The sequence below is a fragment of the Giraffa tippelskirchi genome, chromosome 1, assembly GCF_054371585.1.
Source record: "Giraffa tippelskirchi isolate mGirTip1 chromosome 1, T2T-mGirTip1v1.2.pri, whole genome shotgun sequence".
NCBI lineage: Eukaryota > Metazoa > Chordata > Mammalia > Artiodactyla > Giraffidae > Giraffa > Giraffa tippelskirchi.
In genome coordinates, this window is record NC_137275.1 from 107,742,926 (window position 1) to 107,769,695 (window position 26,770).

The 26,770-nt window shown below is 50.5% G+C and overlaps 2 protein-coding genes and 1 pseudogene across 6 annotated transcripts in view; 2 read left to right on the forward strand and 1 right to left on the reverse strand.

The window, feature by feature from the left end:
* The window catches only part of LOC145506114 (N(6)-adenosine-methyltransferase non-catalytic subunit METTL14), a 50,384-nt gene extending 49,723 nt beyond the window's left edge, over nucleotides 1-661 (forward strand). Inside the window, exon 11 of the mRNA XM_081489995.1 lies at nucleotides 601-661. Within this exon, the coding sequence (XP_081346121.1) occupies nucleotides 601-611 (11 nt within the window). The 3' untranslated portion in view covers nucleotides 612-661. The remainder of the gene's footprint in view (nucleotides 1-600) is intronic.
* A 22-nt stretch (nucleotides 662-683) lies between these two features.
* On the forward strand, nucleotides 684-20,726 carry LOC145506206 (liprin-alpha-1-like). Of its 4 annotated transcripts, none has more exons than XM_081490282.1 (9): nucleotides 684-770; nucleotides 1,370-1,432; nucleotides 2,374-2,453; nucleotides 4,658-4,793; nucleotides 7,475-7,698; nucleotides 9,469-9,700; nucleotides 18,049-18,200; nucleotides 19,054-19,223; nucleotides 19,493-20,726. In XM_081490282.1, the coding sequence occupies exons 2-8, from the start codon at nucleotides 1,418-1,420 to the stop codon at nucleotides 19,181-19,183; spliced, it is 969 nt and encodes a 322-aa protein (XP_081346408.1). In that variant the 5' UTR covers nucleotides 684-770; nucleotides 1,370-1,417; the 3' UTR covers nucleotides 19,184-19,223; nucleotides 19,493-20,726. The 4 variants fall into 4 exon arrangements, with proteins under 4 accessions (XP_081346408.1, XP_081346413.1, XP_081346397.1 ...); XM_081490287.1 differs by having other exon boundaries at nucleotides 19,810-20,726; XM_081490271.1 differs by having other exon boundaries at nucleotides 19,054-20,726.
* A 777-nt stretch (nucleotides 20,727-21,503) lies between these two features.
* LOC145506459 (liprin-alpha-1-like) overlaps nucleotides 21,504-26,770 on the reverse strand; it is a 73,921-nt pseudogene continuing 68,654 nt past the window's right edge. Inside the window, exons 5-8 of the transcript XR_014053947.1 lie at nucleotides 25,564-25,736; nucleotides 24,819-24,887; nucleotides 23,749-23,914; nucleotides 21,504-21,562 (exon numbers count right to left, since the gene is read on the reverse strand). The product of XR_014053947.1 is annotated as a liprin-alpha-1-like (transcript). The remainder of the gene's footprint in view (nucleotides 21,563-23,748; nucleotides 23,915-24,818; nucleotides 24,888-25,563; nucleotides 25,737-26,770) is intronic.

The window sequence follows — 26,770 nt, forward strand, 5'->3', positions numbered from 1 at the left end:
AAGCTAGACGGAGCTCTAGCTCCAAGAGCATCTCTCAGGTTCAAGGTCACTCAGAAGGTACAGAGGGCTTCTTCCTTTGGTAACACTAGCTCTTAGTGGACCAGAGGAGGCTTTCCAGTGGCTTTTGTCCCAACTCCTTAGCTATTCTTTCTGTGGAATCTGTGAGAATACTGGTGTGGTGACACTCAGAAGGAATAGTTTGGTTTTATGTTTATACTGGTCTTCCTGTGGTCAGGAATAGACTCGGTCGTGCACAGGCACTCAGGAGACAAATGTTTTCCCCAGCGGTCTTAGCTTGGGAGGCATTCTGGAAGGTCACTCTGATTGCACCCCAGGTGGCATCAGAGGCAGGCAAGGTTTTAATGGTGAGGAGCTGGACACTAGTCTGGGATGCCATCAGGTATACCCTTGGTGCGTCTCCTCCCCGCCTTGGTGGTGGAACCAGGAGGGACGAGTACGGTGCCTGCGTCGGTAAGGGACAAACTAAGTCCGACCAGGGAAGGAAAGCTTCGGTGTAAAGTCTGTCTACATCCCCATCTAGAGCAGGGAGGGACGCCTCCGGCAGAAAGATGGCTCTGGTCGCTCTTTTCTCTCTTACAGATGGGAGCTAACAATTCCAGCCTCACTCCTTTGAACTGTATCCTGAAAAGCTGGGGTAGATTTGATCCCCAGAGCTTAAAGAAGACACGCTTGATCTTCCTATGTGATACTGAGTGGCCACAGTATCTACCAGAGGATGGCAAACGGTGGCTGGTTGGAGGGTCTCTTAAGTATAATACTGTTTTACAATTAGTCCGGTTCTGTAGAAAGCAAGGGAAATTGGGTAGAAGTAGCATATGTGTTGCTCTTTTTCTCTCTGTGAGATATGCCAGACTTGTGTCCTAAGGTCGTCTCTTGTCTGAGAGGGACCTGTGGTCACTACAAGTGCTACGGCACGTTTTCCCCCCACAAAACCCAAGATGACACACACACACACCTCACCAGAGACCACACAGGGCTCCCCTCACATCACCCTGACCTGTGGGCTGGGCCTTAGGTGGGGAGAGTTTTGTCTCAGGTTTGAATTTGGCATGTGTAACCTGCGCCTGTTTCCTGAGTGACCACTGAACTGCAAGAACTGAAAGCAAGTATAAAGCAGTTTCACTTACCCCAGGGACCTGGTGTCCTTGTATCTCTAAGATCAGTCGGAGAAGCAGGAGATTGTCTGTGTACAAGTGAGCGTTAAAAGTTGTCATCCGGCCTCGTGCCAGCACTTCACTCTGCCGCTCCTCCCGAGGTGCTTTACGCTTTCAGGCAGAAGAGGAGCCCCCCGCAGTCCACGCAATGTCTGTGACTATTGACTCTAAAGCACTGTGTGCGTCTTTTTCAGAATTCTTTCCAATGGCAAGTTGAAAACGCGATAAAGGAATTAGAAGAAATGCAAAACTACCAGGTACTTAAATCTCTAAATCCTTTAGAAATTTGTTAAGAGCTGAATTGAGCTGGGTTCATTGTTACAGTTACTACAGATGCTTAGTGGAAGTCGAGTTACCTTTTCCTTCTGGTCAGTCTACTGCTGTAACATGTATAGCATTTCTGGTTTTGAACATTGAATGTGTTTGCATTATAGGTGGATTTAGAGTGTGTGGCCGTTGTGTGTGGTTCAGAATTCTGAGTAGTCCTTTCTGGGTTCACCCGAAAGCTGAGACAAAGCGTGAGCCTTTCCCGTGGACAGTGCTGTCCGTCAGAAAGATAATACGAGCCACATACACAGTCTAAACTTTTCTAAAAACGAACGGGCTACTTCCATACTTTTTTCACCGCGAGTCTTGAAATCTTCTGTTGTGATTTCCACATCGAGCTTTGCGCCGGCCTGTGTCTCGTCCTCAGTGGCTGCACGAGGTGATTGACTGCCGTGGCCGACAGCACAGAGCTGCCAGGTTGAGTCGAGTGACTTGGAAACTTGGCCCGTTTGACTTGTTTTACCCCATGAGGAAGTGAAGTGGGGTGTAGAGGAATGAATGTGAGCTCCATGGAAACACTTTAAAGCAGTGAGAGGAGCGAGGGCAATAGAGTGAGTCCTGTCCCCCCGACCCGAGCCCCCGCCCCAAGTCCAGCTTCTCTCTACAGCCTTCATCGTTGTTCATGGCTTGCCATGATACCTCCAGAAGCTTTTCTACACCTGAGATGTAGCTTCTAATTCATTATGGTTTATAAGGGTTACTATTGTTTTGAGTGTTTATATTTGCTCTGGGACACTTAGAGTACATTTCCTCAGAATTAAAATGTTCGGAGTTGATAACGACTAACGTAACCTGTTATGCACATTTTGGTGCAAGTCATTTTACATCCGGAAAGCAAGCGGTGCAGGCTGTGTCATTTGCTCTCTCGTAGGACCAGCTGATTAAAAACCTGGAAACCCTGAGAGCCGAAGTGGACCAGATGATCCTGGGAGGGGCTCCCTTCCACCACGGGTAGGGCCCTCCCCGGGCAGCTCCCCTCAGCACTGTCGAATGTGACAAGGGCCTGTCTGGTGTGTAGACAGTATGACTGGGTGTCGCTCATGGTCGCACCTCAAGGAGCCTGTAGCTTCGTGGCCAGCGAGAGAGAAGAGACAAGCATCGTTCCTCAGGGTCGAACTTGGTACCAGGGAGAGTGGTGGTCACAGTATTGACAAAACTCAAAACCACAGGCGGAGGTTTGGAAGTAGGGGGCGGCCCAGTTGATACATGGGTGTATTCATTTGAGGGACCTGACAGACTGTGACACTGATGTTTCTTTAAAGTCGCAGAAGGTTAATGACCTGTAGTCTTTTCTACGTGAATAGAGACTGAGACATGACTTGCCATTGGCTGCAGTGGGAGGAATCACCTGGCTTGTGAATGAGGCGAGCAGATTACTGAGCATCCTGATTTTTTCTTCCTCGTTGTTGTAGCGGCAGTAATTCTTATTAAGTATTTAAATGTTTCTTTGGCTTCTGCATGGAAAATGGTCACAAGTAAGAGAGAAACTTTAGCAAAGGTTATTAAAGTGCTTAACTGGTGACATTAATTCATATGTAGGAAATCGACTGCTGCTTGAATCCCGATTTAGGAGACAGTTTGGAGCCCACACGCATATGTCTGTGTTTGTGTGCTTAGGGGATCCTCGCGGTCCAGGGCCCCTGCCCAGCCTTCTTCTAGAGTAAGGGGATATCATTTGAGACAAAGGCAGAGCCAGAAAGGCTAGTGCAAGGGAGGGGTGTGTCCAGGAGGCAGCTCTCAAGGGCTCATGCAGGGACTTGGCAGCACAGGGGGGCCTCGGAACAGGGCTTGCCGGCAGTGTGGGCTGGTTGGGGGGCACTGTGCTGGCTCAGGAGGGAGGGAGTGGGGACAGAAAAGCTGGCTCACAGTCAGGGCAGGCTCGGCGTATTTGGCAGGACCTCCCAGTGGAAATGGTCACCTTGTCTCTGAGACCTTCTCCCAGAGGAAAGAGCCTTGGGTGAAGAGGGAGAGAGAGATGGAGGCTGCACTCCACGAGGGGATTGGGAGGTTATGGTTGGGGGGCGACACACCCAGAGACCTTTGTGGCCTTCAGAGGACCCTCGAGTGTCCTCAGTCCACGGCGGGACTGTGTCGTACCTCCCACCCAATTCCCAAGTGTGGTCTGGCCCCGGGCCCTTGGGTAGAAGTTGAGCAGAGAAAGGAGTGTTTCCCTCAGGAGGTGGGGGAGCCGGGAGGGAAGACAGGTGTGGCTCGGGGAGAGTCCAGATTTCCATCTCAGTGCAGCACAGTTTTCCTGCAAAAGTGGCGAGCAGAGCAGCGTGTGAACCCGAGCAGGCTGACCGGTGGTTGGCCTGGCCGCTCTGCAGACGTATGGGGTGTCCTGTCCTCGAAGGAGGGCTCTGTCTCCCGGGTTTAGGGACTCCTGCAGGTGAAGGCGCCACCCTCTTCCCAGAGACAAGACTGAGCAGACCCCGGGCGGTCCTGCAGTGCAGGCGGCTCACAGTCAAAGCGGGGCCGCACCGCCTCTCAGCAGGCCCCTCCTGAGTGAGCTCCTAGTACCCACCATGCCCAGGTCTTAGTGCTCAGGGCCTGAGCATCTGTGCTGGGCCTTGTTCAGCCCAGAGTCTGGTGACATGCTCATCTCTGCTTTTGATGGGAGACACCAGTGCGACTCAGCTCGGAGCTGTGGGTCTCAGGGCTTTCTGCTGCTGGTTGTCTGAGGCACCTTTAGAAGCGCTGAGAGCGGTGCAGAAAATGTTCCAGGTAGACGGGTGATTGTGATCCACGGACTTGACGCGGGAGAGGGAGGTCAGAGCAGGCGTGGGCCGGAGGGGAGGTGCGGGTGCCAAGAAGAAAGCAGAGCAGGTGCAGGCCCCGCCCTGGGACCTGAGGGTGGGCTCCGAGGGGACCACGGACGCCCCAGCCCCAGACAGCTGATCCCGTCCTAGTCAGCTCCACACCCTCGCGTCAGCACTGCCTTCCCCATATATGGGAGTTTTCCAGATGGTGGGCTGAGCCCTGAGTGGTTGCGGGGCAGCAGGCGGCCTATTCCTGTTGGAGCCAGGAGGGCAGTGCCCTCCTGGGGGCCCTTTTGCTCTGAAATTGCCGATTTTCCAAATTGACAGGCTCTGGCTTGACTGACAGAGTGAGCTCTCGTTCCTTCTAACAGCGCTCTTGTCTCCCTTGTGTTTCAGCCAACCCCACTTGGACAGCGCCCTGGACTTCAGGTTCCCTGTGGCGGATGGGCCGGCAGACTCCTCCGGCAGCGGGGCGGTGCTGCGGCGCCCCCGGAAAGGCCGGCTGGCCACTCTGCGTGATGAGCCGTCCAAGGCAAGGACCCCCCCCCCCGCCCCCTGCCCGTCCCTGGTGGGCACCTTGTGAGGCACCTGCACCCTCACACTGCGGTCCTGAGATGGGTTTGGAACAAAGCGTTGATAGATCGCTTTATGTCTTCCCATTTTCCTTTTTCTGGCTAAGAGTTTACTTTGAAGACATGTTTTTTTTTTTCTTAAAAGAACTAATTCTGATAACTTGTGGCCTACTGCGAGGCCCAGCATGGTACTAATTAGCACAGTTTTGAAATCATCCTTCGAATAACTGGATACACATATCCATCATCTTATAGTGAGAAGAATTCTCATTGGAAGTTTAAGTGCCTTTATCTTTTTGCCTCATTCATGGCATGAATTTTTTCATACATGTCTGTGTTTGAGCTTCCATATTCAGTGAGCAGCTAGTTGGGGCCAGACATCGTCAGAAGAAGGACTCCAGCAGTGAATTAAAACCCATGTGCATTCTTTATCCACTGCTACGTAAGGAATCACTGCAAAGCTTAGTGACGTCCCAGTGAGCAGGTCACAGAGCACCGTTTCTGTGCATTGTTGCAGGTGGGCCTGGTTCAGGGCCTCCTGAGGGCACAGACATGGGAAGGCCCCCCAGGGCTGGATGGCAGGCTTTCAGACTCACCTGGCTGGTAGAGAGAGGCCCAGGTCCCTGCTGTGTGGACCTCTTCATGGCCTGGCTTTCCTCAGAACACCCTCTGAGAGCGAGAGCGCGGGATGTAGCCCGGGGCCTTTTGCGCCCCGGTCTCGGAAGCCGCACACCTTCAGTTCTGTTTGCGAGAGTGAGCTGCGAAGTCCTGCCTCGCTCAGGGGCTGAGCAGGAGTTGCCCCCTCTGCCTCTTGAAGGGAGGAGGATGGAAGAATTTGTAGACCCATTTTTAAACCCACGCCGCCTGTCGGACAGTAATGAGCAGGGAAAGGAGACCAGAGTGCCCGAGTTGTCTGAGGAGGGGGGACGATCGTGTGTGAACAGGGTGGCCAGCGAGGTGACACCAGGAGGGTGACCTTGAACAGAGACCCGGAGGCAGGAAGAGAAGTAGCCACTCGGAGATAGATCAAGGGTCGTGTCAACAAGCGGAGATAAGGGAGAGAGAGGGCCGCATCAGGGAGGACCCCGGGCTCAGGCCTGAGCAGCTCGAGGCCAGAGCCTGTTTCCTGAGCTGAGGAGGGCTGCCAGGGCAGGGAGCTAAGAGACGGGCCTCAGCCCTGTTGAGGTGGATGAGCCCATGGGGTGTCCAGGGGACGTGTCAGGTCAGCAGCTGAGTGTTCCGGCCTGGATCCAGGAGAGGCCTCACTCAGCTCAAGGTGGACTTGGGTCGTGGGCATACAGATGGTGTTTAAAGGCACGAACAAGGTAAAGTCACCAGGCAGGTGCCCGTGGAGAGATAAGGGGTGCAAGGGTAGAGCTGTGGGGTGCCCCGCATTCCAAGGTTGAGAAGGGGCGCAAGGGACTGACTAGTAACCCCAGGGAGGGCGGGGCCTGGTGCCCAGGGAGAGACATGCTTGGGGTGGGGGGAGGGCAAGGAGAGGAGGGGGCTTGGTAACATGGGTTCCTCAGAGCTCCCTGGGAGCTGCCCTGCGAGCGGGGCACACCGCCTGCTTGCAGAGAGCTGGAGACTGGGCGAGGAGGGGGACAATAGAGGCCTCTCCCAGGGAGCTCTCAGAGACCCGCAGTGGGCGCTGCAGGGAGCCCTGGAGGAGGAATCTGCTGGTTCCCTTTGTGCGATTTTAAGGTGAGAGAAGGGAGAGGACGTGCTGGCTGAGCTGATGGGGGTGAAGCCATATGCAGCTGGTTCGCTGGAGAGGAGCAGGAATGATGGCAGGTGGTCCTGGAGCCAGTGCAGGGGGTGGCCCAGCCCTGGGGAGGGGTCGTGACGAAGACAGGGGCGAGGGCGCTGGCCACGGGGGACAGGGAGCCAGCAAGCCAGCACCTCGAGGCTGCCCCTCGGCTGCTTTGAGGTCATGTCTGGGAAAGAAGGCAGGACCTGGGTGAGAGTGGGCCGGGGGGAGATGTGCCAGAGAGAAGGGTGTGAGGTGTGAGAGCTGGAGGGCGGCTCGGAGCCCAGCAGGCCCTCTCCTGCATGTCTGTGATGACAGAGCCGCCTTGCGGTGTGAGGGGCCGTCCCCCAGAACAGCCCGCGGGCCTGCGCCCCGGGAGGAGCCCCGCGGGGGGCTGGCCCTCCCAGCCCTGCTGGCCCTGCTTGCGCCTGTCTGTGCGTGTTCAGACCAGCCTGGAAAACGGACGGCTGGGGACCTGCGAGGATGGCGCCCCTCGGTGAACTGGTACAAGTGGTGACCGCTGAGGTGGACCCAGCAGCTGCGGAGCTGAAGGATTTCTTTTTCTTATTTTCCTTCAGCCTGTCTGATGGAGGCGCAGATGTGTTGTTTTAATTTTCGGATTTTGTCTCTGACTCCATCGGCCCACCCTTGTGAATAACCTCATAGGATTGCCTTCCATCCACGCTAAGACCTGAACGTCACCAGGCCATCTAGGAAGTGGATTCTCCTCCTGCCCATTTCTTCAGTACTGCTCGCTTAAGAGATGGCAGTGTCTCATAAGCATGGCCCGTTTATCCACAGTTGGGGCTTCCATGTAAACTTGTGTTCAGTTCCTGATAGACTTGAGCTGCCTTGAATGTCTCTGACGAGACGTGGTCCTCTCGTGCCCAGGTGCAGACCCTGAAGGAAAAGGACTGGGAGCGCGCGCAGCAAGCCAGCGTGCCGGCCAACGTGGCCCAGGCGTTCGAGAGTGACGCAGACTTGTCTGACGGCGGGGGCGACAGGGCCACCCTCTTCAGCTCGGCCGCTCTGCTGTCGCCCAGCGGGCAGGGCGATGCCGAGACTCTGACTGTGATGCTTCAGGAGCAGCTGGACGCCATCAACGAAGAGATCCGGTGGGTGAGCCCGAGCCCAGCTCCCCGGAAACTCGGCTTCTCTGAGGAGCTGTCTTCTCCTTAGAGAAGGCTGAGTGTTCCATAGTAAGAAAACTGACTTCAAGTCTGCTTCAAGAATTTTCAGTTCCGAGATTGCCCTTGATTATAGAGCTCAGTCAGCCAGGGCTGTGGGGGGCGTTGTGGGGTGTCCCCCCACCAGCTCTGAGCCCCAAGGTGGGTGAGGTGCCGTGACAGTGTCCCCTGCGGCCCGTGCACCCTCCAGCACTGAAGGTTCACCCTCGTGTGTCCCTCGGAGCCTCCCACATTCTGGTGAAAAGCCACCTGAAACAGAAAAGCTGGGGTTTTGGGGGTGGTAAATTCCCACTCAGATCTGCATTTTCCTTTTGAACTTAATACAGTGTGAAGATTGGCTTGTTGTAAGACAGTGATCCAAGGACATGTGTTTGAGTTCTTCTCAACTCATCAGTGTCTGTGAGATGTTTTCTTTAGACACCATCTGGGCTGTTATAACAGTTTACAAACGGGATAGAATCCAAAGGCCCGCCTAATGGCGAGCAGGGGCCTTGTGTCTGGGTGTAGCCTGGTGGCTGGGGGACCCGAGGCCAGCCTGGTGCCACACCCGCACAGCTCTGCCTCCTGTCCCTTGTCCACGTTCAGAGTGGCCGCAGGCCGGTGACCCTGCACAGGACCTGGCAGCGCTGCTGCTCGGATTGTTCTTGTCACGTCAGCCCAGGCCGAGGTGCCCGTTCCTGTCAGCCGATCGCGGGGAACTCAGGGGAAAGGCAGGGGTGAAGGGCACAACCAGCAAATGCAGGTGGTGCCGCCTGCACTTTTGATGCCAAGACAGACTGCTTTGTGGGCCGTGTTTGAGCACAGACAGCTCAGAAAGATTGTGTTTCCCCCTCCCCCAGGAAATATGGAACGGTTACATATTAATATGTTTATTTTTACAGCATGTTGTCAGGTAAAAGTGATTTCCTTAGGTAACATGTTGACTTGAGGTAAATGGTAAATTCTTTCCATCAACTTGTTATCAACAGTGAAAAACTTTCAGGATGTTTAAGTAGAAGTGAAACTGGAGAGGTGACGACCTGCAAGAATCTTGTATTTTATCTTGAAAATCATGTTATATGCATAATGGAGTATTTAAACTGCTATATAAAATCATCCGCAAGACATTAGGGGAGAAGAGCAGTAACTGTGAATTCTAGGTTAATGCAGCACATTGACATGAGTCCAGAAACTCACACAAAGCTGGTGGAGAACTTCATCAAGTGATGCATTTGTACATATACAACCTAAAAAATAAAAAAATCAATTCAGCACTTCATCTGGTCTAGAGACTTGTGTTTAGAAACTCCAGCTTGTTCATGGATCGCTGATTTGATTGTACAGAGTTCCTGATTCCCAGTGGAAAAGACTTGAGGCACTGCCGTGCATCTCTGCCCTGAGAGCAGGGAAGGTAAAGGTTGTCAACTTCAGATACCTCCTCACAGAGGGAGAGTCACCACCCTGGCCCCATCAGAATGTTAGAGTGAATCAGTAAAATCAAACGAGAATGATCAGTGGCCACTTTGTAAGACTCAAGGATAAGTTATTCTAAGTTTGAGAATATTGAAAAGAGGGAAAGTTGAACCTTTTTGCTGAGATGTTAATTGAGCAACTGTTCCTGGAATATGCTAATCGTGACACAGAATGCAAGCCCAAATTTGTTGTCCAGACACGTTCCTCTGCTGACAAAGGCAGGTGACGGGTTTTATTCTATTCTAGGTTGATCGAAGAAGAGAAGGAGAACACGGAGCAGCGGGCCGAGGAGACTGAGAGCAGGGTGGGCAGGGGGAGCTTAGGCAACCTTCGTTGTTGTAAATCCTCGAGCTCCCTCAGCCTGTGTCCTGCCTCCTCGCTTGCCGGCTCCTGCCCGCCCAGCAGTGGGCGCTCCAAGCCCCCAAGGAGGCGGCACAGCTCGGCGCGGAAAGTAGACAAGCGGGACATCAAGACTCTGGTATGTGTCTGCCTCCTCCCTGCCACGTCCCTCCCCCAGCACACTGGCTTTCTTTTTTGTTTGTTTGTTTTTTGTTTTTTCTCTTTTTACCCAGAAGAAACTCGGGTACATTTACTATGTCTAAGATTTTTAAAAACTGCCTAGTCTTTAATCATTCCATAATCGCACAGCAACAAATTAGTCTTGATATTTGGACCACCGGCTTAGCACGTCATCATGAACTCAGCCAGGGCCTGCCTCTGTAACGTTGGGCCCGGCCTGTGCTGGACACAGCAGGTGCAGGGAAGTTTCTGTTCTCACGGAGCAGACAGCCTTGTGAAAGTAACCATAGGCAGCTCTCCTGGCGTGTGAGACCCGCGCAGCACATTTTTCACTGGGGATACCTGGCTGCAGGGTGCAGGGCATGTGGTGGAAACAAAACCCAAGAATCTAAACTGGTCTGCTTGCTGCTGGACCTGGCCGCACACTCAGGCCAGCTCTGGGTGTGAAACCAGGTTAAAAGCCCGGTGCCCCAGGGCCCCAGGGAAGAAGTCGGGCTTCCTCACTCTTCTGAGTCTAAAAATGGGATGACGACCTAGGGCTTTTGGTGACAGAGTGTGCAGCTCTGAAGCACATGTTCCTGCTTTCTTCCATGTTTAGCTTAGGTTTCCTGAGCGCATTGCTGTTTACCCCGTGAAATCATGTCTGTATCACTCTGCTTTGTTACTGCACTTGTATTATCACTTTTTTTTGTTACCACCCATTTCATATTAGCTGCATTGTTAGTCAGCATATAATTAAATCAACTGTGAATCATTTTAGCGGCATGTGAAGTGATAACGAGTCTATTTTGTGGTCTTTTGACACACTGGTTTTATAATTTGCATCACTGGCTAATTAGTTGATAGTTTGTATTCTTTGACGATTTCTCTGTGGTTTCATGCTTGATTTCTTTCTGAGTATTTGTATAAGAACAGTTCTGTATATTTTTTCTTGTTGCTGGAGTTCTCTGACGGTGTGTCTGCTTTCATCATTGGTTTTGATTTCCTGTTTCATCCTGTTGTCTGCTTCGTTGTCATCAATCTAGACCCCAGCTTCCCACAACCGCACCCCCCCGAGGCTGTAGTTTACCCATCCATCTCCCCTCCCCCGTCCTCCCACTTGCTCTGGTCATAGCAGTCTGGGGTCCACAGCGTGTGTCCCCTTAGTCGGGTTTCTGCTTTGTCTTCATGTCTCATTAAATGATGTTTTCCCCCATAGCACTAAGTTTGAATTATTGTATCACTATGCAGTTGCAAGCATAATGTAGATGGATGATACACTACAGAACCTGTGAAATTCATAAATGAGATTATGCTTACCTAAAGAAATGATCCTCTTATGTGTAGAATTAATGGACTTTTGACACAACATCCTTTCTGTGTTGGTGCTTGTATTTGAGGCTGTAAATCTCATCAGCTTTTGCATGGTTAATGTCTCTACTAGACTCTTTAACAAAGTATCTTCTATGGTTCATAAAATGTGAAGACTCCACCTGCTGTTATGCTAGCTTTCATTCTTACATATTTTCATAGGGTACCTGCTTTAATGAATTTATTTTCAGAAGTTTGAAATCAAATTCTAGGTAACGATTTTACATTAATGTCCAACAGGTGGTTAGATTTGTTCAGTGTTAAAATAGGTATTACGGCAGCTTCCTCGTCAGTTAAATTACTATTTTAAAGTATAACATGTTATTTATTAAGAGAAACTAAGTTATAGAGAAGTTTGGCTGAGAATAGAAAACTGTTAAGGCCCTATGTTGTACAGAATGCTGTGCTTTAACAAATCATGATGTTGTAATAGAATTGTATCTTCCTGAGGAATAATGTGTACTGTTTCTCTAGTAAATCTTGAATAGCTTATTTAACTTCTGTGGTGAAAGAAAATGTTCTGTTTCCAGTTACATGTTTTCTAAATCTTCATCTCACTTATATGTTTGCCGTCATTTTTGCTTTACTGTCTTTGCCTATAATGATTCTTGAATTTTTAGCTTCAAAGTCGCAATAAATCTAGTTTCTCTTCATTTCTTTGCATGCATCTATCAGTCTAGTGAGTTAAGGAAGCATCGTCGAAACGTAAACTATTTAGTAATTTAGCATGCCTTTGTTTCTCTGTGAAGTATTAGAGTCCTTATTGTGTTACGTGAATGACCACTATGTGGTTATGTACTGGTGGATAATTGACATTTTAATGTAAGTAATGAAACTCACCCACCACTTAAAATATGCTGATGATGCAATCAATCCATCCTAAAGGAGATCAATCCTGGGTGTTCATTGGAAGGATTGATGTTGAAGCTGAAACTCCCAATACTTTGGCCACCTCATGCGAAGAGTTGACTCATTGGAAAAGACCCTAATGCTGGGTTTGATTGGGGGCAGGAGGAGAAGGGGACAACAGAGGATGAGATGGTTGGATGGCATCACTGACTCGATGGACATGGGTTTGGGTGGACTCCGGGAGTTGGTGATGGACAGGGAGGCCTGGCGTGCTGCAATTCATGGGGTCGCAAAGAATCAGACACGACTGAGCGACTGAATGGAACTGAACTGAACTGAAGTGAACTGATGGTTCTGTTGGAAATAGGTCATTGGTTGGGACAATTGTAAGTTTGCCTTTCTCCCACTTGTTTGTCTTCTAACCATCTCATGCTTATTTATAATAGACATAGTATTATTTATTATTTTTAAAATTTTCTTTACTTATTTTTTTGGCCATGCTGCACAGCTAATGGGATGTTAGTTCCCCAACCAGGGATCAGACCGGTGTGAAAGTGAAAGTGCCAAATCCTTACCTCTGGACCACCATGGAATTTCCACGTAGTGTTTTCTTAAAAGAAATGACTGAATCAGAGCCATAGATATTAGATTTGGGGGAAGCCAATTTAATGACTGTGGGTAGCAGTGTGCAGGAGACTCGGTGTGCCAGGCACCGTGTCGAGTGCTCTCCGAGTCCGTCATCTAATCCCGCAGACACCCAGGTGAGGTCCAGGCTGCTGTTATCCCCATTCAGCAGACATGGACACTGAGGCTTAGAGAGGCCGGGCACTGTGCCCAGGCTCCCATACCCAGTGGTGCGGTGCGGACTGGTCTGATCAGAGCCTGGACACTTAGCTGTGGTGCCGTCCATCCCGCTTTCCTCCAGAGGCCCTCGTGTCCATCACGGCATCCCTGATGGAGGGAGCCTCAGGAGGGAGCTCTCTGCCTCTCCCCTCGGGTCACTTGGATGAGCCCCTGTTGTTGGAGTCCAGTGGCCCGAGGGCTGGCCTTCCTTGTCCCTCTTCCGCTCCCATCCCGCTGATGGAGCACTCCTGGGGCCTTCCCGCAGGACTTGAGCAGCCACGCTCCAGTTCAGGCAGCTCAGTGCCCAGGAACCCTTCTGCTGGGCACAGCAGAGTAGCTCCGTCACCCTGGGGTTGGTGACCTGGGTGTGCCGCTCGCCCGCTTTGTGGCCTGCTTTGCCCTCCTGTTAATTGAGGACACGGTACTGCCCATCCTAGTCACGTGGGCACTCGTGGGGCGGGCTCCCATCCTGGGGGAGGGTGCCAGGCTGGGGACCCAGAGGCCTTTCTTAGGACAAGGCCCGGGGGAAGGGCCTGGCCGTGGTCCCTGACTTTGAGGCAGGTGTTTGTCTGCATTCAGTCCTAGTCAACCCAGGTGTGTCACTTCCCTGCTCTGTTCTTTGTTGTTTTCTGATTTTTATAAATGCTTCTTTTAACTTGAATTTGAGATTGATCCCTCTTCAGTTCCATGTGGATAATTTATAGCCTTTGTAGCCTTCTGTTGTCTGAGGGTTGTTGTTAGAGATCAGGGGAGAGTGCACAGTTTATCCAGCTGCTGTTAAACGAGTTCAGCTGTATTTTGCACTAAGTCGCTTTGTTGTCACCAAGCTCCTGTGGGGCTGCAGTGGATCAGTATTCTTTACAGAATCCCATTACAAAGCCACAGGTTAGTTGGTTAAAACAACGCACTCATTGTTTATAAAAATACTTGCCGTGCATGCTTCCTAAAACCCCTGGCTGAACCACACGCCCACATGTATAAGTGAGACCTGTCTGGACCCTGAAGAGGTTTATCTGTTCCCCACACTGTTGCCACCACTGTTTCCTGTCCTCAGACCCAGCACTAGCGGAAAAGCTGGGAGTCCAGGAGAGATCATCTTTTATTTTTTTCTTTAATTAGCTTATTTTTTAATTGAAAAATAATTGCTTTGCAGAATTTTGTTCTTTTCTGTCAAACCTCAGGAAAAGTCAGCCATAGGTACACATATATCCCCTCCCTTTTGAACCTCCCTCCCATCTCCCTCCCCAACCCACCCCTCTAGGTTGATAGAAGAGTATCTCTTAGTGAAGACTTCAGTAGATTTCAGTCGCTCAGTCGTGTCCGAATCTTTGCAACCCCATGAATCGCAGCACGCCAGGCCTCCCTGTCCATGACCAGCTCCCGGAGTCCACCCAAACCCATGTCCATCGAGTGGATGATGCCATCCAGCCATCTCATCCTCTGTCGTCCCCTTCTCCTGCCCTCAGTCCTTCCCAGCATTAGGGTCTTTTCCAATGAGTCAACTCTTCCCATGAGGTGGCAAAAGTATTGGAGTTGCAGCTTCAACATCAGTCCTTCCAATGAACACCCAGGACTGATCACATTTAGGATAGACTGGTTGGATCTTCTTGCAGTCCAAGGGACTCTCAAGAGTCTTCTCCAACACCACAGCTCAAAAGCATCACTTCTTTGGCACTCAGCTTTCTTCACCGTCCAACTCTAACATGCATACATGACTACTGGAAAAACCATAAATGGACCTTAGATGAACCATAGATGGCAAACTAATGTCTCTGCATTTAAATATGCTGTCTAGTTTGGTCATAACTTTCCTTCCAAAGAGTAAGCGTCTTTTAATTTCATGGCTGCAATCACCATCTGCAGTGATTTTAGAGCCCCCAAAAGTAAAGTCTGACACTGTTTCCACTGTTTCCCCATCTTTCTGCCATGAACTGATGGGACCAGATGCCATTGATCTTAGTTTTTGGAATGTTGAGCTTTAAGCCAACTTTTTCACTCTCCTCTTTCACTTTCATCAAGAGGCTTTTTAGGTCCTCTTCACTTTTTGCCATAAGGGTGGTGTCATCTGCATATCTGAGGTTATTGATATTTCTCCCAGCAATCTTGATTCTAGCTTGTGCTTCCTCCAGCCCTGCGTTTTGCATGATGTATTCTGCATATAAGTTAAATAAGCAGGGTGACAATATACAGCCTTGACGTACTCCTATTCCTATTTGGAACCAGTCTGTTGTTCCATGTCCAGTTCTAATTGTTGCTTCCGGACCTGCATACAGGTTTCTCAAGAGGAAGGTCAGATGGTCTGGTATTCCCATCTCTTTCAGAATTTTCCACAGTTTATTTTGATCCACACAGTCAAAGGCTTTGGCATAGTCAATAAAGCAGAAATAGATGCTTTTCTGGAACTCTCTTTCTTTTCCGATGATCCAGTGGATGTTGGCAATTTGATCTGTGGTTCCTCTGCCTTTTCTAAAACCAGTTTAAACATCTGGAAGTTCACGGTTCATGTATTGCTAAAGCCTGGCTTGGAGAATTTTGAGCATTACTTTCCTAGTGTGTGAGATAAGTGCAGTTGTGCGGTAGTTCGAGCATTCTTTGGCATTGCCTTTCTTTGGGATTGGAATGAAAACTGACGTTTTCTAGTCCTGTGGCCACTGCTGAGTTTTCCAAATTTGCTGGCATATCGAGTGCAGCACTTTCACAGCGTCATCTTTCAGGATTTGAAATAGCTCAACTGGAATTCCATCACCTCCACTAGCTTTGTTTGTAGTGATGCTTTCTAAGGCCCACTTGACTTCACATTCGAGGATGTCTGGTTCTAGGTGAGTGATGACACCATCGTGATTATCTGGGTCGTGAAGATCTTTTTTGTACAGTTCTTCTGTGTATTCTTGCCACCTCTTCTTAATATCTTCTGCTTCTGTTAGGTCCATACCATTTCTGTCCTTTATCGAGCCCATCTTTGCATGCAGTGTACCCTTGGTATCTCTAATTTTCTTGAAGAGATCTCTAGTCTTTCCCATTCTGTTGTTTTCCTCTATTTCTTTGCATTGATCGCTGAGGAAGGCTTTCTTATCTCTCCTTGCTGTTCTTTGGAACTCTGCATTGAGATAGGAATATCTTTCCTTTTCTCCTTTGCTTTTCTCTTCCCTTCTTTTCACAGCTATTTATAAGGCCTCCTCAGACAGCCATTTTGCTTTTTTGCATTTCTTTTCTTTGGGGATGGTCTTAATCCCTGTCTCCTGTACAGTGTCATGAACCTCCATCTATAGTTCATCTGGCACTCTGTCTATGAGGTCTAGTCCCTTAAATCTATTTCTCACTTCCACTGTATAATCATAAGGGATTTGATTTAGGTCATACCTGAATGGTCTAGTGGTTTTGCCTACTTTCTTCAACTGAAGTCTGAATTTGGCAATAAGGAGTTCACGATCTGAGCCACAGTCAGCTCCCGGTCTTGTTTTTGCTGAGTGTATAGAGCTTCTCCATCTTTGGCTGCAAAGAATATAATCAGTCTGATTTCGGTGTTGACCATCTGGTGATGTCCATGTGTAGAGTCTTCTCTTGTGTTGTTGGACGAGGGTATTTGCTATGCCCAGTGCGTTCTCTTGGCAAAACTCTATTAGTCTTTGCCCTGTTTCATTCTGTACTCCAAGGCCAAATTTGCCTCTTATTCCAGGTGTTTCCTGGCTTCCTACTTTTGCATTCCAGTCCCCTATAATGAAAAGGACATCTTTTTGGGGTGTTAGTTCTAAAAGGTCTTGTAGGTCTTCATAGAACTGTTCAACTTCAGTTTCTTCAGCGTTACTGGTTGGGGCCTAGGCTTGGATTACCGTGATATTGAATGGTTTGCCTTGGAAACGAACAGAGATCATTCTGTCATTTTTTAGATTGCATCCAAGGACTGCATTTCGGGCTCTTTTGTTGACCATGATGGCTACTCCATTTCTTCTAAGGGATTCCTGCCCACAGTAATAGATACAATAGTCATCTGAGTTAAATTCACCCATTCCAGTTCATCTTAGTTCGCTGATTCCTAGAATGTCGACGTTCACTCTTGCCTGTTTGACCACTCCCAATTTGCCTTGATTCATGAACCTAACGTGCCAGGTTCCTATGAAATATTGCTCTGTATAGCATGGGACCTTGCTTCTATCACCAGTCACATCCACAACTGGCTGTTGTTTTTGCTTTGGCTCCATCCCTTCACTCTTTCTCCAGTTATTTCTCCACTGATCTGCAGTAGCATATTGGGCAGCTACCGACCTTGGGAGTTCATCTTTCAGTGTCGTATTTTTTGTCTTTTCATACTGTTCTTGGGGTTCTGAAGGCAAGAATACTGAAGTGGTTTGCCATGCCCTTCTCTAGTGGACCACATTCTGTCAGACCTCTCCACCATCACCTGTCCATCTTGGTTGGCCCCACACGGCATGGCCTAGTTTCATTGAGTTAGACAAGGCTGTGGTCCGTGTAATCAGTTTGGCTAGTTTTCTGTGATTATGGCTTCAGTGTGTCTGCCCTCTGATGCCCTCTCACAACACCTACCGTCTTACTTGGGTTTCTCTTACCTTGGACGTGAGGTATGAAGACTTAGGGGTGCTTTATGTAAACCACAGTGAGCAAATTACACTCAAACTGCGTGTAAGCACTTCAGTGTGAGCCCCTAGTCTGTATGTTACTTAGAAATACAAACCATACACATGGCATGGAGGGATTAGGTACCTTTTCTTTGTTTCACTTGTTGTCATAGGTTCCGGTAACCTGCGTCATCACTAAAACTGATCTTGGGTGGTGGTACAATCTGTTTCCTTTTCTCCTTCAAACAGAAAGGTCTGGATGGGTTTGCTGAGAGCTTTCTTACTCTTGCTAGTGGTGCTTCTGAGCAGCATCTGACGATGAGGACAGTCCTCTTCAGGGCAGTTCATGCCATGCAGGGATCATGGTGCCGGCATCACTCTGCTGTCCTGCCCGATGGGGCCATCTGGTCGCTGGATTCCAGGGAGGGCGGAGCCCGGCTGCAGGGAGGCTCCCGTCCTGGGTCTCTGCACTCAGTCGGGGGCTCTCGCTGCTCCACCGCCCCGCTTCTCTTGAAAAAGACAGTCCTTTAAGATGGCATTAAGCTAGAACAAGGCTATTTTTTTGGACTTGGCAGAAAGCATAGCTAATAGATTTTCAGATAAGTTTCTGGTTATAACGTAAAGCCTGTGTGATTGCCTTTTTCGACAAAGTCTATTGTTACTCAGTTTTACGCTTACCTCACTTCCTCAGCTGCCAGTTTTACCGGAAGAGGTACTAGATGATAAGACGACCATGAGATGTGAAACCTCGACTCCCCCCTCGCCGCAGTCCCTTTGGCTGGACTGGCTGCACACGGGGGCGCGGCACACAGCCAGCCACGAGGACATCAGGGACGCCCGCAGGTAAGGGGCCTGAGCGCCTCGTTGTCAGTTTCAGGAGCCCTGCGCCTCTTGTCTTGAAAGAGTTGGAAGGATGATTTTAAAGGAATCCCACTGGATTAGGTGCCTATGCTTAGTGGTGAACTTCAGGTGCTGGGGGAGAAGAGCTCAGTGACCTCAGTGATTTTAGAAAACGTCCGTCTCTACAGATTGACTCCTGTGGGAGGTTTCTTCCTGCTCTTGCTAGAGGTCTGCCCAGCCCGGGGCGCGTTCCTGACGATGACGGCCCCATGCCTCTCGGATTTGCTGTTGAGGGTTCCTCCCTTTTCCTCAAGGGTCTCCTCTCAGGAGGCTGTCTGTCCCCTCCCTCCTGTGACTGACACTGTCCTCATTCAGACCACCACCTGCTGACCTCCCGTCCTGAGACCGGCAGCACTCGATGGAGGGCACATGTGGTCACCTGACCAGCAGCCCTGCACGGTGACAGTCACTCTCCTGCCGCGGCCGGGGACGGTCACCCTGCGGGAGGCGGAGGGAACTGCCCAGAGCGAGGGCACTCGCCTTCTCTGGGAGCATCGTCACCTGCCGGATCAGCGACCCTGAGGGAGGGTCGAAGCGCCCTCTGAACCAGCTGGTCTGGAGTCAAGCCCTCCTCGGGGGAGAGCTTGAATCAGAGAATCTTAGCTTCCCGGGGTGGTTGTCTGTGGCCGGGAGCTGGCATTGCTCGTGTGAAGTGTAGTTGGTGAAGGAGACTCCACTGTCTGCTGTGAGGTTGAGGCGTGGGTGGTGCTGGGTGGCCGGTTCTATCAGTAGTTTTTGTGGACGGGTGTGTGTTTGCACGAGGGCGCTGGTTAAAGGCCGTTTTCTCTCCCCGAAGGTCAACAGGCTCTCAGGACGGCCCCGGGAGCAACCCCAGCAGCAGCACCAGCAGCCAGGACTCGCTGCACAAAGCCTCAAAGAAGGGCATCAAGTCCTCTATCAGCCGCCTGTTTGGCAAGAAGGAATAGGGCCGGCCTGGACTCCCCGGCAAGAAGGCGTCAGGACCAGGTGGGTGATTAACCGTTCAGAGGGAGGAGGGCCTGCAGGCGTGTCCCTTCTGTGTCTCCCCCGTCTTCCCCACGAGACTCCTGTCACTCACGCTGGGTGTCCTCCTGGGAGCAAGAGTGGAGGAGATGTCTGTCTTCTCGGTGGGTCCGAGATGATCGGGTGAGTGAATGAGTGGATGGGTGCATGGTTGGATGAACAGATGGCTGGCTAGATGGGTGGATGAATGGAGCATGGAATGAATAAAGCAGATGTTTACACTTTACCACTAGCGCCACCTGGAAGGCTCCAGTGAGCGCTGACAACTAGGAAATGCAGAAAATAAGGGCTGCTCATAAGTTAAACTGGCAGAGCAGCAAGCACAGGTTGTAAAGAGAAAAACACACGATGACCGACAACAGTGCCGACAGAAACAAACAGGGATGCGTTCACCCACATAAAGATATTATCTGTGCCATTCGGAAAAGGAGCCCGTCAGCCCTTGGAGGGACAGTTGGAACTGGAATGAAAACTGAGGCCATGGTCAGCAGTGCCCACCCACACGGCACAAGTGGGGTGGTGTCACTCACCAGGCTTCCTGCATCCCCAGAGCTGCTGGCGGTAACATCTCTGAGTGCTGAGGCCGGGCAACGTTCCCGAGTGAGCTAAGGCATCGCTGCTCTCCTTCCAGTGCTGCTGCAGGGCCCTCTGTGGGCAGCCACCCTCAGCCCCTGCCCTGCCACCCGCTGGGGCCCGGCTGTGCCCCTGGGATCCTTTCAGCCCTTGAGCTTGGGTGTTCCCAGCCCTCTGCCACGCTGGACTGGGACGCAACTCAGGACTTGGGCTTGAGATATCAAGGAGACCATGAATCTGGAAGGACACAGCCCTGGGGCCCTCAAGTGACCACATGTGAAGAGTAGGAGAGCAATGCCCCCACGGGGAGGAAGCAGAGCTGGGGAACGTGCCCACACCCACCACTGCTTCTGGCACAAGTGCCTCTTTGCCTCTCCTTGGCCTGCAACAGACCCCAGCTGCTGCTGCTCCACAGGTGATTCCTAAAGATGCACTGCCTGCAAGGTCTATTGTTCCTGCTGCTCTGGGGCTGCCTGAGTGTGCTCAGGAGCATCTGACAAGTGGGGCTGCCACACCTCATGCTGAAGGTGGGGGCCTGATGCTGGGGGAGGGTTTGATGGGGGGGTGCTGACACTGCGGGATAGTCTGATGCTGAGGGAAGGCCTGATGCTGGTGGGGAACTTCTGTTGCTGGACTAGAGTCTGATGCTGTGGGCGGGCCTTATGCTGGGCTAGGGTCAATGCTGGGGGAGGGTCTGATGGGGGGGTGCTGACGCTGCGGGATAGTCTGATGGTGATGGAAGGCCTGATGCTGGACTAGGGTCTGATGCCGGAGGGGGGCCTAATATTTTCTCTATGGTATTCATGAATTTTTCACTAATTAAAAACTCTAATAAAATATCTTAGGGTCCATATAACAAGTATTAACAGATTAAAGATTGCATTGAGTTCAAAATGTAGTCTTTGTCATATTTTGGACGCGGTATAATCATCTGTACAAGTAGTACGGGTAAACTGGAAACAAACACACCGACGAGTCAGTCCTAGGACGGAGGCTGCTGCCCGATACCCTGCCCCTGCAGAAACCACCTGGTACCCATTCTGGGCTTCAGCTGCTTTGAGAATTCAGAGACACATGAAGGACCAGGCAGATCAAGGAGAGAACTCTGTGGCTGACTTTATTCTGACACATAGCTAAAAGCTGCTGGTAAAAAAAAACTTAAAACCCAGTCAAGCTTTCTAGCTGAGACGTGAACAGGACAGAGCAGACAGCCTCCTGCCCGCAGAGCGGCTCGAGCAGGGCTGGGCTCCCGGCTCGGACCCACCAGAGGACCACCCAGAGCAGCACCTGCAAGGGAGGGTGGCCCCTCATTGGCACCCGACCCCCAGATGCCGCTGCACTTCCGTGTTAAACACTGGCCTCCTCACAGAGAAGCCCAGGGCAGGGCAGCCTCGTGAACCCTGATGCTCTGGGTCCTGTTCCCTCCTAGAATGTGCACGCAGGGCACGGCCAGCAGCACTGCCGCTGTGGGAGGGACACCCATGCGCACGTACGCGAGGGAGACTCGGGCCGTGCTCTGACCACTCTGGCGGCAACCAGGGGCCAAGGTCACGTTCTCTGCCACTGAGGGCTGTCCTGGGCCCGACCTCCGGAGACCCGCTGACCCTCCACGCCCAGGGCGTGGCCTCCATGCCCCCGCGGTACCAGGTCGGCCTGTACTCACCCTGAAGCTCAGCAGGAGTAAGTCCTGACTGTAGCGGAATCCAGCCTCTGCGTTCCTGCCACGCTGCCTGGCCCCACGAGTGTGGGAGGAAGCGTGCAAACACAGTGCGGTTAGTCGTGGAACGTCACACGGGGCACGAAGACACACACACCCGCAGCAGCGCCCACTCCTACTGAGAGTCTGGGGAAACTTCTAGAGGGTGGATGAGCTGGAGAGAGCAAGCCTGGGGGCAGCCACATGAGGGGTCCCTGCCACGCGTGGGGGGGTGATGGTCACACTAGAGCAGCAACGGCACATTCGATGACAGAAACGCCGTCATGGGGACAGCTACTCCACGTGACCAGCTGCCCGGTCTCTCCTTAGACCTCCAGATTCACAGAGCTCCTGGACCTCTCTTCCAGTCCTCAGGGCTGCATCTGCGAGAATGGGATGTAGGGAGTGACCGGCTACTTGCAGGTCAGCGGCCGGGCACTGGTGGCCTGGAGCCCTGGGATCTGCTGTCCTGGGGGCCAGGCCACTCTCCCCAGGTGGCTTCAGGGGGTGCAGAGGATGGGGCTGATAAGAAACCTGAAACTCAGTCTCAGCCTCCCTTGGCAATGTCACCACTGACATTTTCTCGTCACAATACAGGCTGTAGGGCCTGACCCCAGCTCCAAGTTGAATGAGAAATCTCCATAATCCCCTAGCAGAAACCCGCTGCTCCCAATTCAACGTTTTCCGTCTTCCCCTGGGCCCACCAGGAACACATCTGATGAGTTTCTGGCCAGGGTTCCAGAGAGGGCTGAAGACAGTGGGGGCTGCTGATGGAGCAGGTCACCTGTCTAAACCCTTCTGACTCTAAGAGCCCTGGACACCTGCTGCACTGCGACTTCAAAAGCCATGAAAACAACCCAGTTACACAATTTATGCCTTGCCTAGCTCGTGAGGTTTGTAAAAGGTCATCACCCATTTATTATATTCCCAGCACCTCTTTCTAGGATTGTTCCTAATTTATCTAAACTCTAACGTCAATGTCACTATGTGCCTCTGACAGGGAAATGTTGGATTTATAATGAGGAGAACGGAAAATAAAAAAGCAAACAGTTAAGACTCTTCAATCGACTGAAAGCTAAGCTACAGTTAAGATTTGTAAAAATGAGCTGCATGCACCTTGGAAGAAAAATGCTGTGTAAAAAAGGAGAGAGTCACTGGGTCTCCCCCACCCCGGTTAAGCGTATCATTGGGTTCTGGCGAAGAGACGATGCAGCTTCCCCGTAAGCCCCCTCATCGAAAGTGTCCAGCTTAGCACAGGCTTTACCTAAATGTACTTTGCTCTGTGAGAGCAAGTGAGAGCAAAGCTTATAAATCTGCTCATGGGAAGGCCTAGTAACAGAAAAGAAATGGCACCAAAGAGACCCTCCAGGCCCTGCTCCCACGAGGTGAGCGCACACTCCCTCTGGGAACCCCCAGTGTGGCCGGCACAGGCAGTTGGGGAGGAAGGAGCCACTGAGACGCCTCTGTCTCGGACAGGACACTGAGGGGGCGGGGGAGTGTGCACAAGGCATCTCCTGAGCCACAGAGCCTGACCCCAGCCCAGGCCGTCGGGCCGTCTGTCTTGCCATCGAGTGGGGACACAGCGGCCCTGAGCACCCAGCCTGAACTAGCAGCGTTCTCTGGCAGAGAGGCTGTCAGAGGGAACGCCAGAGCTGGGTTTGAAAGGACAACTGCAAGGACGGTGTACTTACGGCCTGGCCGAACTCAGGGGAAGACCTCTCTCGGCCTCACCTTCTTCCTTCGCCCCATCGACTGACAGTGTGCAAGGGACTGACGACACTGAGGACGGAGGGAGGACAGGAAAGTGGACGCTGCTGTCACTTAAATGGACTCGGCCATCCTCCCAGTGTGGAGAGTTGTTGAGGGGCAACTGGTGTGGCCTGAGAGTGACCCTACTGTTTTATGAAAGAACTCTTGAGCACTGCCAGCCACACACACACATGTCTACCAGCATGGGTGTCAATCTAATGCTCTGAGAACACACATGAGTCTTAGTTTTATTAGGTGCAAGAACATGCTAGTATTCAGAGAAGAACCTTAAAAAAAAAAAAAAAAAAAGCATGACCGTTAAACGTTTATACCAGATGTTAGCATTCACTGTAGAACACTGACCCTGGGCATGCAATGGCACTGAAGAGCCCTGTAACCTGGGAAGCAGGCCATTCCAGCTCATCAGCATTTTAACCCAGGGCTGCGCAAGGTGCTCGACCTGTCACCTACCGTCCGGCTGCGTCTCCTTTGGCTGCACCGAGGGCGAGGACAGAGAGGACGGGACCCAGAAGTTTGCGGGCAGAGTCTCTGCACACCCAGCAGCTCAGCCACGGACATCCTTTGGTCTGAATTTTTTCCTCCAAGAAGGTGCTCTCCTAAAGCTCTTATCGTCGTCCTGGGAAATTACAGGGCAGAAAACAAGACAGATTTTAAAACAAAGGAAAAAAACACCAAGCCACCAGCCCTTTAAAATGGCTGAGTTTGCCACTGCACTTTTGTCCACGTGTATTTGACCCCATTTGTGATGACCGTGTGACTGATTTGTCCAAACTGGGAATAGAGGAGCGTGGCACAGGGTGGGGTAACACGCGTGCCAGGACCCTGACTGGACCCTAACTGGACCGCCCTGGCTGCCCAGGTGGACGTTCCTCCTGACAGTTAGCAGGTTTCACTTCTCATCTTGGAAAAATCGCCTCTTGCTATATAATACAACACACTGTCATTTGCCATGGAAACATTTTTAAGCTGTAACCAGTTCTGTCTCATGCTGGGACAGAGCCAATGGGTGTTTCTTCAGGTGTCCGATTCTCCTTGTCAAACTCAAGTCTCCTTTAAGGTCCAATGAAGAGAAGAATTATAGTGTGGGAGTGAACGAGTCACAGTTGTGTGTCAGGAGAAATTAATGTTTTGTGTGTTTTCAATACACTAATGAAGCAGTTTCCCAAAGTAGATGGGCCCTAGAATAGGGTAAGGCCATCCAGTTGCTCCCCAAAACACAACTCACAGACACCATTCCTAAGTGGAAACCAATGTTTTAATATAAAATATTTTGGAGGGGACTAACACTTAAATAGCAAAAAAAAAGAAAAAAACCCCCAAACTAACCCACCCTCTATCTTACTGAAGATACTAGTTTTTTAATGACTCATCTGTTAATAAATTATTAAGAGCAAAGCTTAACTTGTAAAGTAAATTTATCTGCACATTTAGAAGAGATACCCTGGCTACATGGCTCATGCAAGTGTAATAAAATAATTTACATTAAGGCAACTTTAAAAATCATTAAGCTGAAAACTTACTTCATCGAACTTTCTGTATGTTCCCATGACCAAGAGGTTGTTAAACTCTCTTTCCAAGACAGCACGAGCCTGCAATTATAAAGAAACAGCACCCTAAAACTTTCCACAATCTCATTTGCATATCAGCACACCACAATTGCTTTTTAAACCAAGACTTAAAAAAAAAATTCAACTGTGATATTGTTTGAAGTCAGGGGTTTAACGTGCTGTCTATGGAGGGGGTGTTCAGAAGAGGGAGCTGTGGGCTCTTAGAAGTTACACACAAAGTGTGCCCTGTGGGTTGGTGCTGGTGGGGAGATCACGGTACTGACACAAGACACACAACCTTCTGGAGAAGAACAAAAATGTCCCCTCATTCTCAAACGAGCACACGAGTCAAAAAGAACCACACAGGGCAATAACCCACTGAAACAAAATTACTAAAACCTTCCTCTGGCACACAAAGAGTATATCTCTTTCCGTGTAAGAACTAAGTACATGTCACTCTTATAGCACACTGCCTTGAATGAAAGTTCCCCTTATTTTATGAAAGACTATCATGCTTCCAACAGAGAATGAAAAGTGGACAGGCACGAACACGGAGGCACGAAGCATCACTGACTATGGACTACCCCGTGAGGGAATTGGTGAGGAACGAGGGTACCAGCTGTCTGAGGTGTTAGGTTTGGTCTTCACTAGGGGAAACAGCTATTCATCTGCATCGGGAGACAGCCTGCACGCTGTGCCCGAGAGCGGCTGGTCGCACCTGTGTGTTCTCCATGGGAATCTGTAAGAGAGCCAGCGCATTGAAGTCAAACTTCTCATCCAAGGCCAGCAGCGCCCCATGCACGCCGCTCTCGACGAGGTTGTTTGCATATTCCTTGAGGCCAATGGAGAGGATCCGACGGATCACTCCTTCGTTACTCCAAACAAGCACGTCTTCAGGGAACAACAGCTTGGAAAGGAGCCTCAGAAAGATGTGTTCCCCTTGAACACCTACAGCTGCAGCGAAGGAGTCCTACGTGATGCTGACCCTCAGCTCCTGACAAAAGCCAGGACCTCCTAAGTGCCGGGGGACACGGCTCAGCACGCAGCCAACCTACTGTGCTTAGACACGGATGTCCTGACCCCTCTCCATCCTAATGGAGACTGTTCTACTAGAACTCATTCTTTAAGTGAGCCCAAGAGAGACGACGTGATTATCTGGGAAACGGAGAATGAGGATCCGGATCAGAAAGTAAAGGACATACAAGAACGTGAATGTGCACCAGGCATGAACATGTTTCAGATACAGACTTGAGTGTCTTTTTTTTTTCTTTCTTTTATTTTTCATTTGAGTGTTTGTTGATGTACTTTTTCCCATCACAAAAAGGAATTGGCACCATATCTGGACAATTTGTTCAATTCAATATAAACCTCTCATTTATAATCTTGAAGCCTTTCTTCTTTAAGTCATTGTTGTTATCTCATTTTAAAAAGAGAGAAACAAAGATATTTTCAAGCATATTAGGGAGGTGTCTGTGGGGGTAAGATCTTAGTTAAGTAAAATAAGTTGCAAAGTTTACTCTAGCACAGTGCTAAAAATAGCTGCTCTGTGCAAATAAATCCAGCTGATCACCAATGACTTTCAAGGACAGCGTCTGTCAAGTGTAAAAAGGTTTAAAATGGATTCAGAAAACAAACAAGACAGATGCACAGCTCTCACTTCCAATGCCCTTGTAAAGGGACCAGTGAAGTTGCTCAGTCGTGTCCGACTCTTTGTGATCCCATGGACTGTAGCCTACCAGGCTCTTCCATCCATGGAATTTTCCAGGCAAGAGTCCTGGAGTGGGTTGCCATTTCCTTCTCCAGGGGATCTTCCCAACCTGGGATCAAACCCAGGTCTCCCACATTTCAGGCAGGTGCTTTACCATCTGAGCCACCAGGGAAGCCCAGGTAAAGGAACGTATACTATAAATGCTGGCTGCTGGTTT

Excerpts from the sequence above, each read along its gene's own strand:
- LOC145506206 (XM_081490271.1), top strand. Across the intron at positions 9,701-18,048 it reads AGCGGGACATCAAGACTCTG|CTGCCAGTTTTACCGGAAGA; the intron begins GTATGTGTCTGC and ends TCACTTCCTCAG. Across the intron at positions 18,201-19,053 it reads GACATCAGGGACGCCCGCAG|GTCAACAGGCTCTCAGGACG; the intron begins GTAAGGGGCCTG and ends CTCTCCCCGAAG.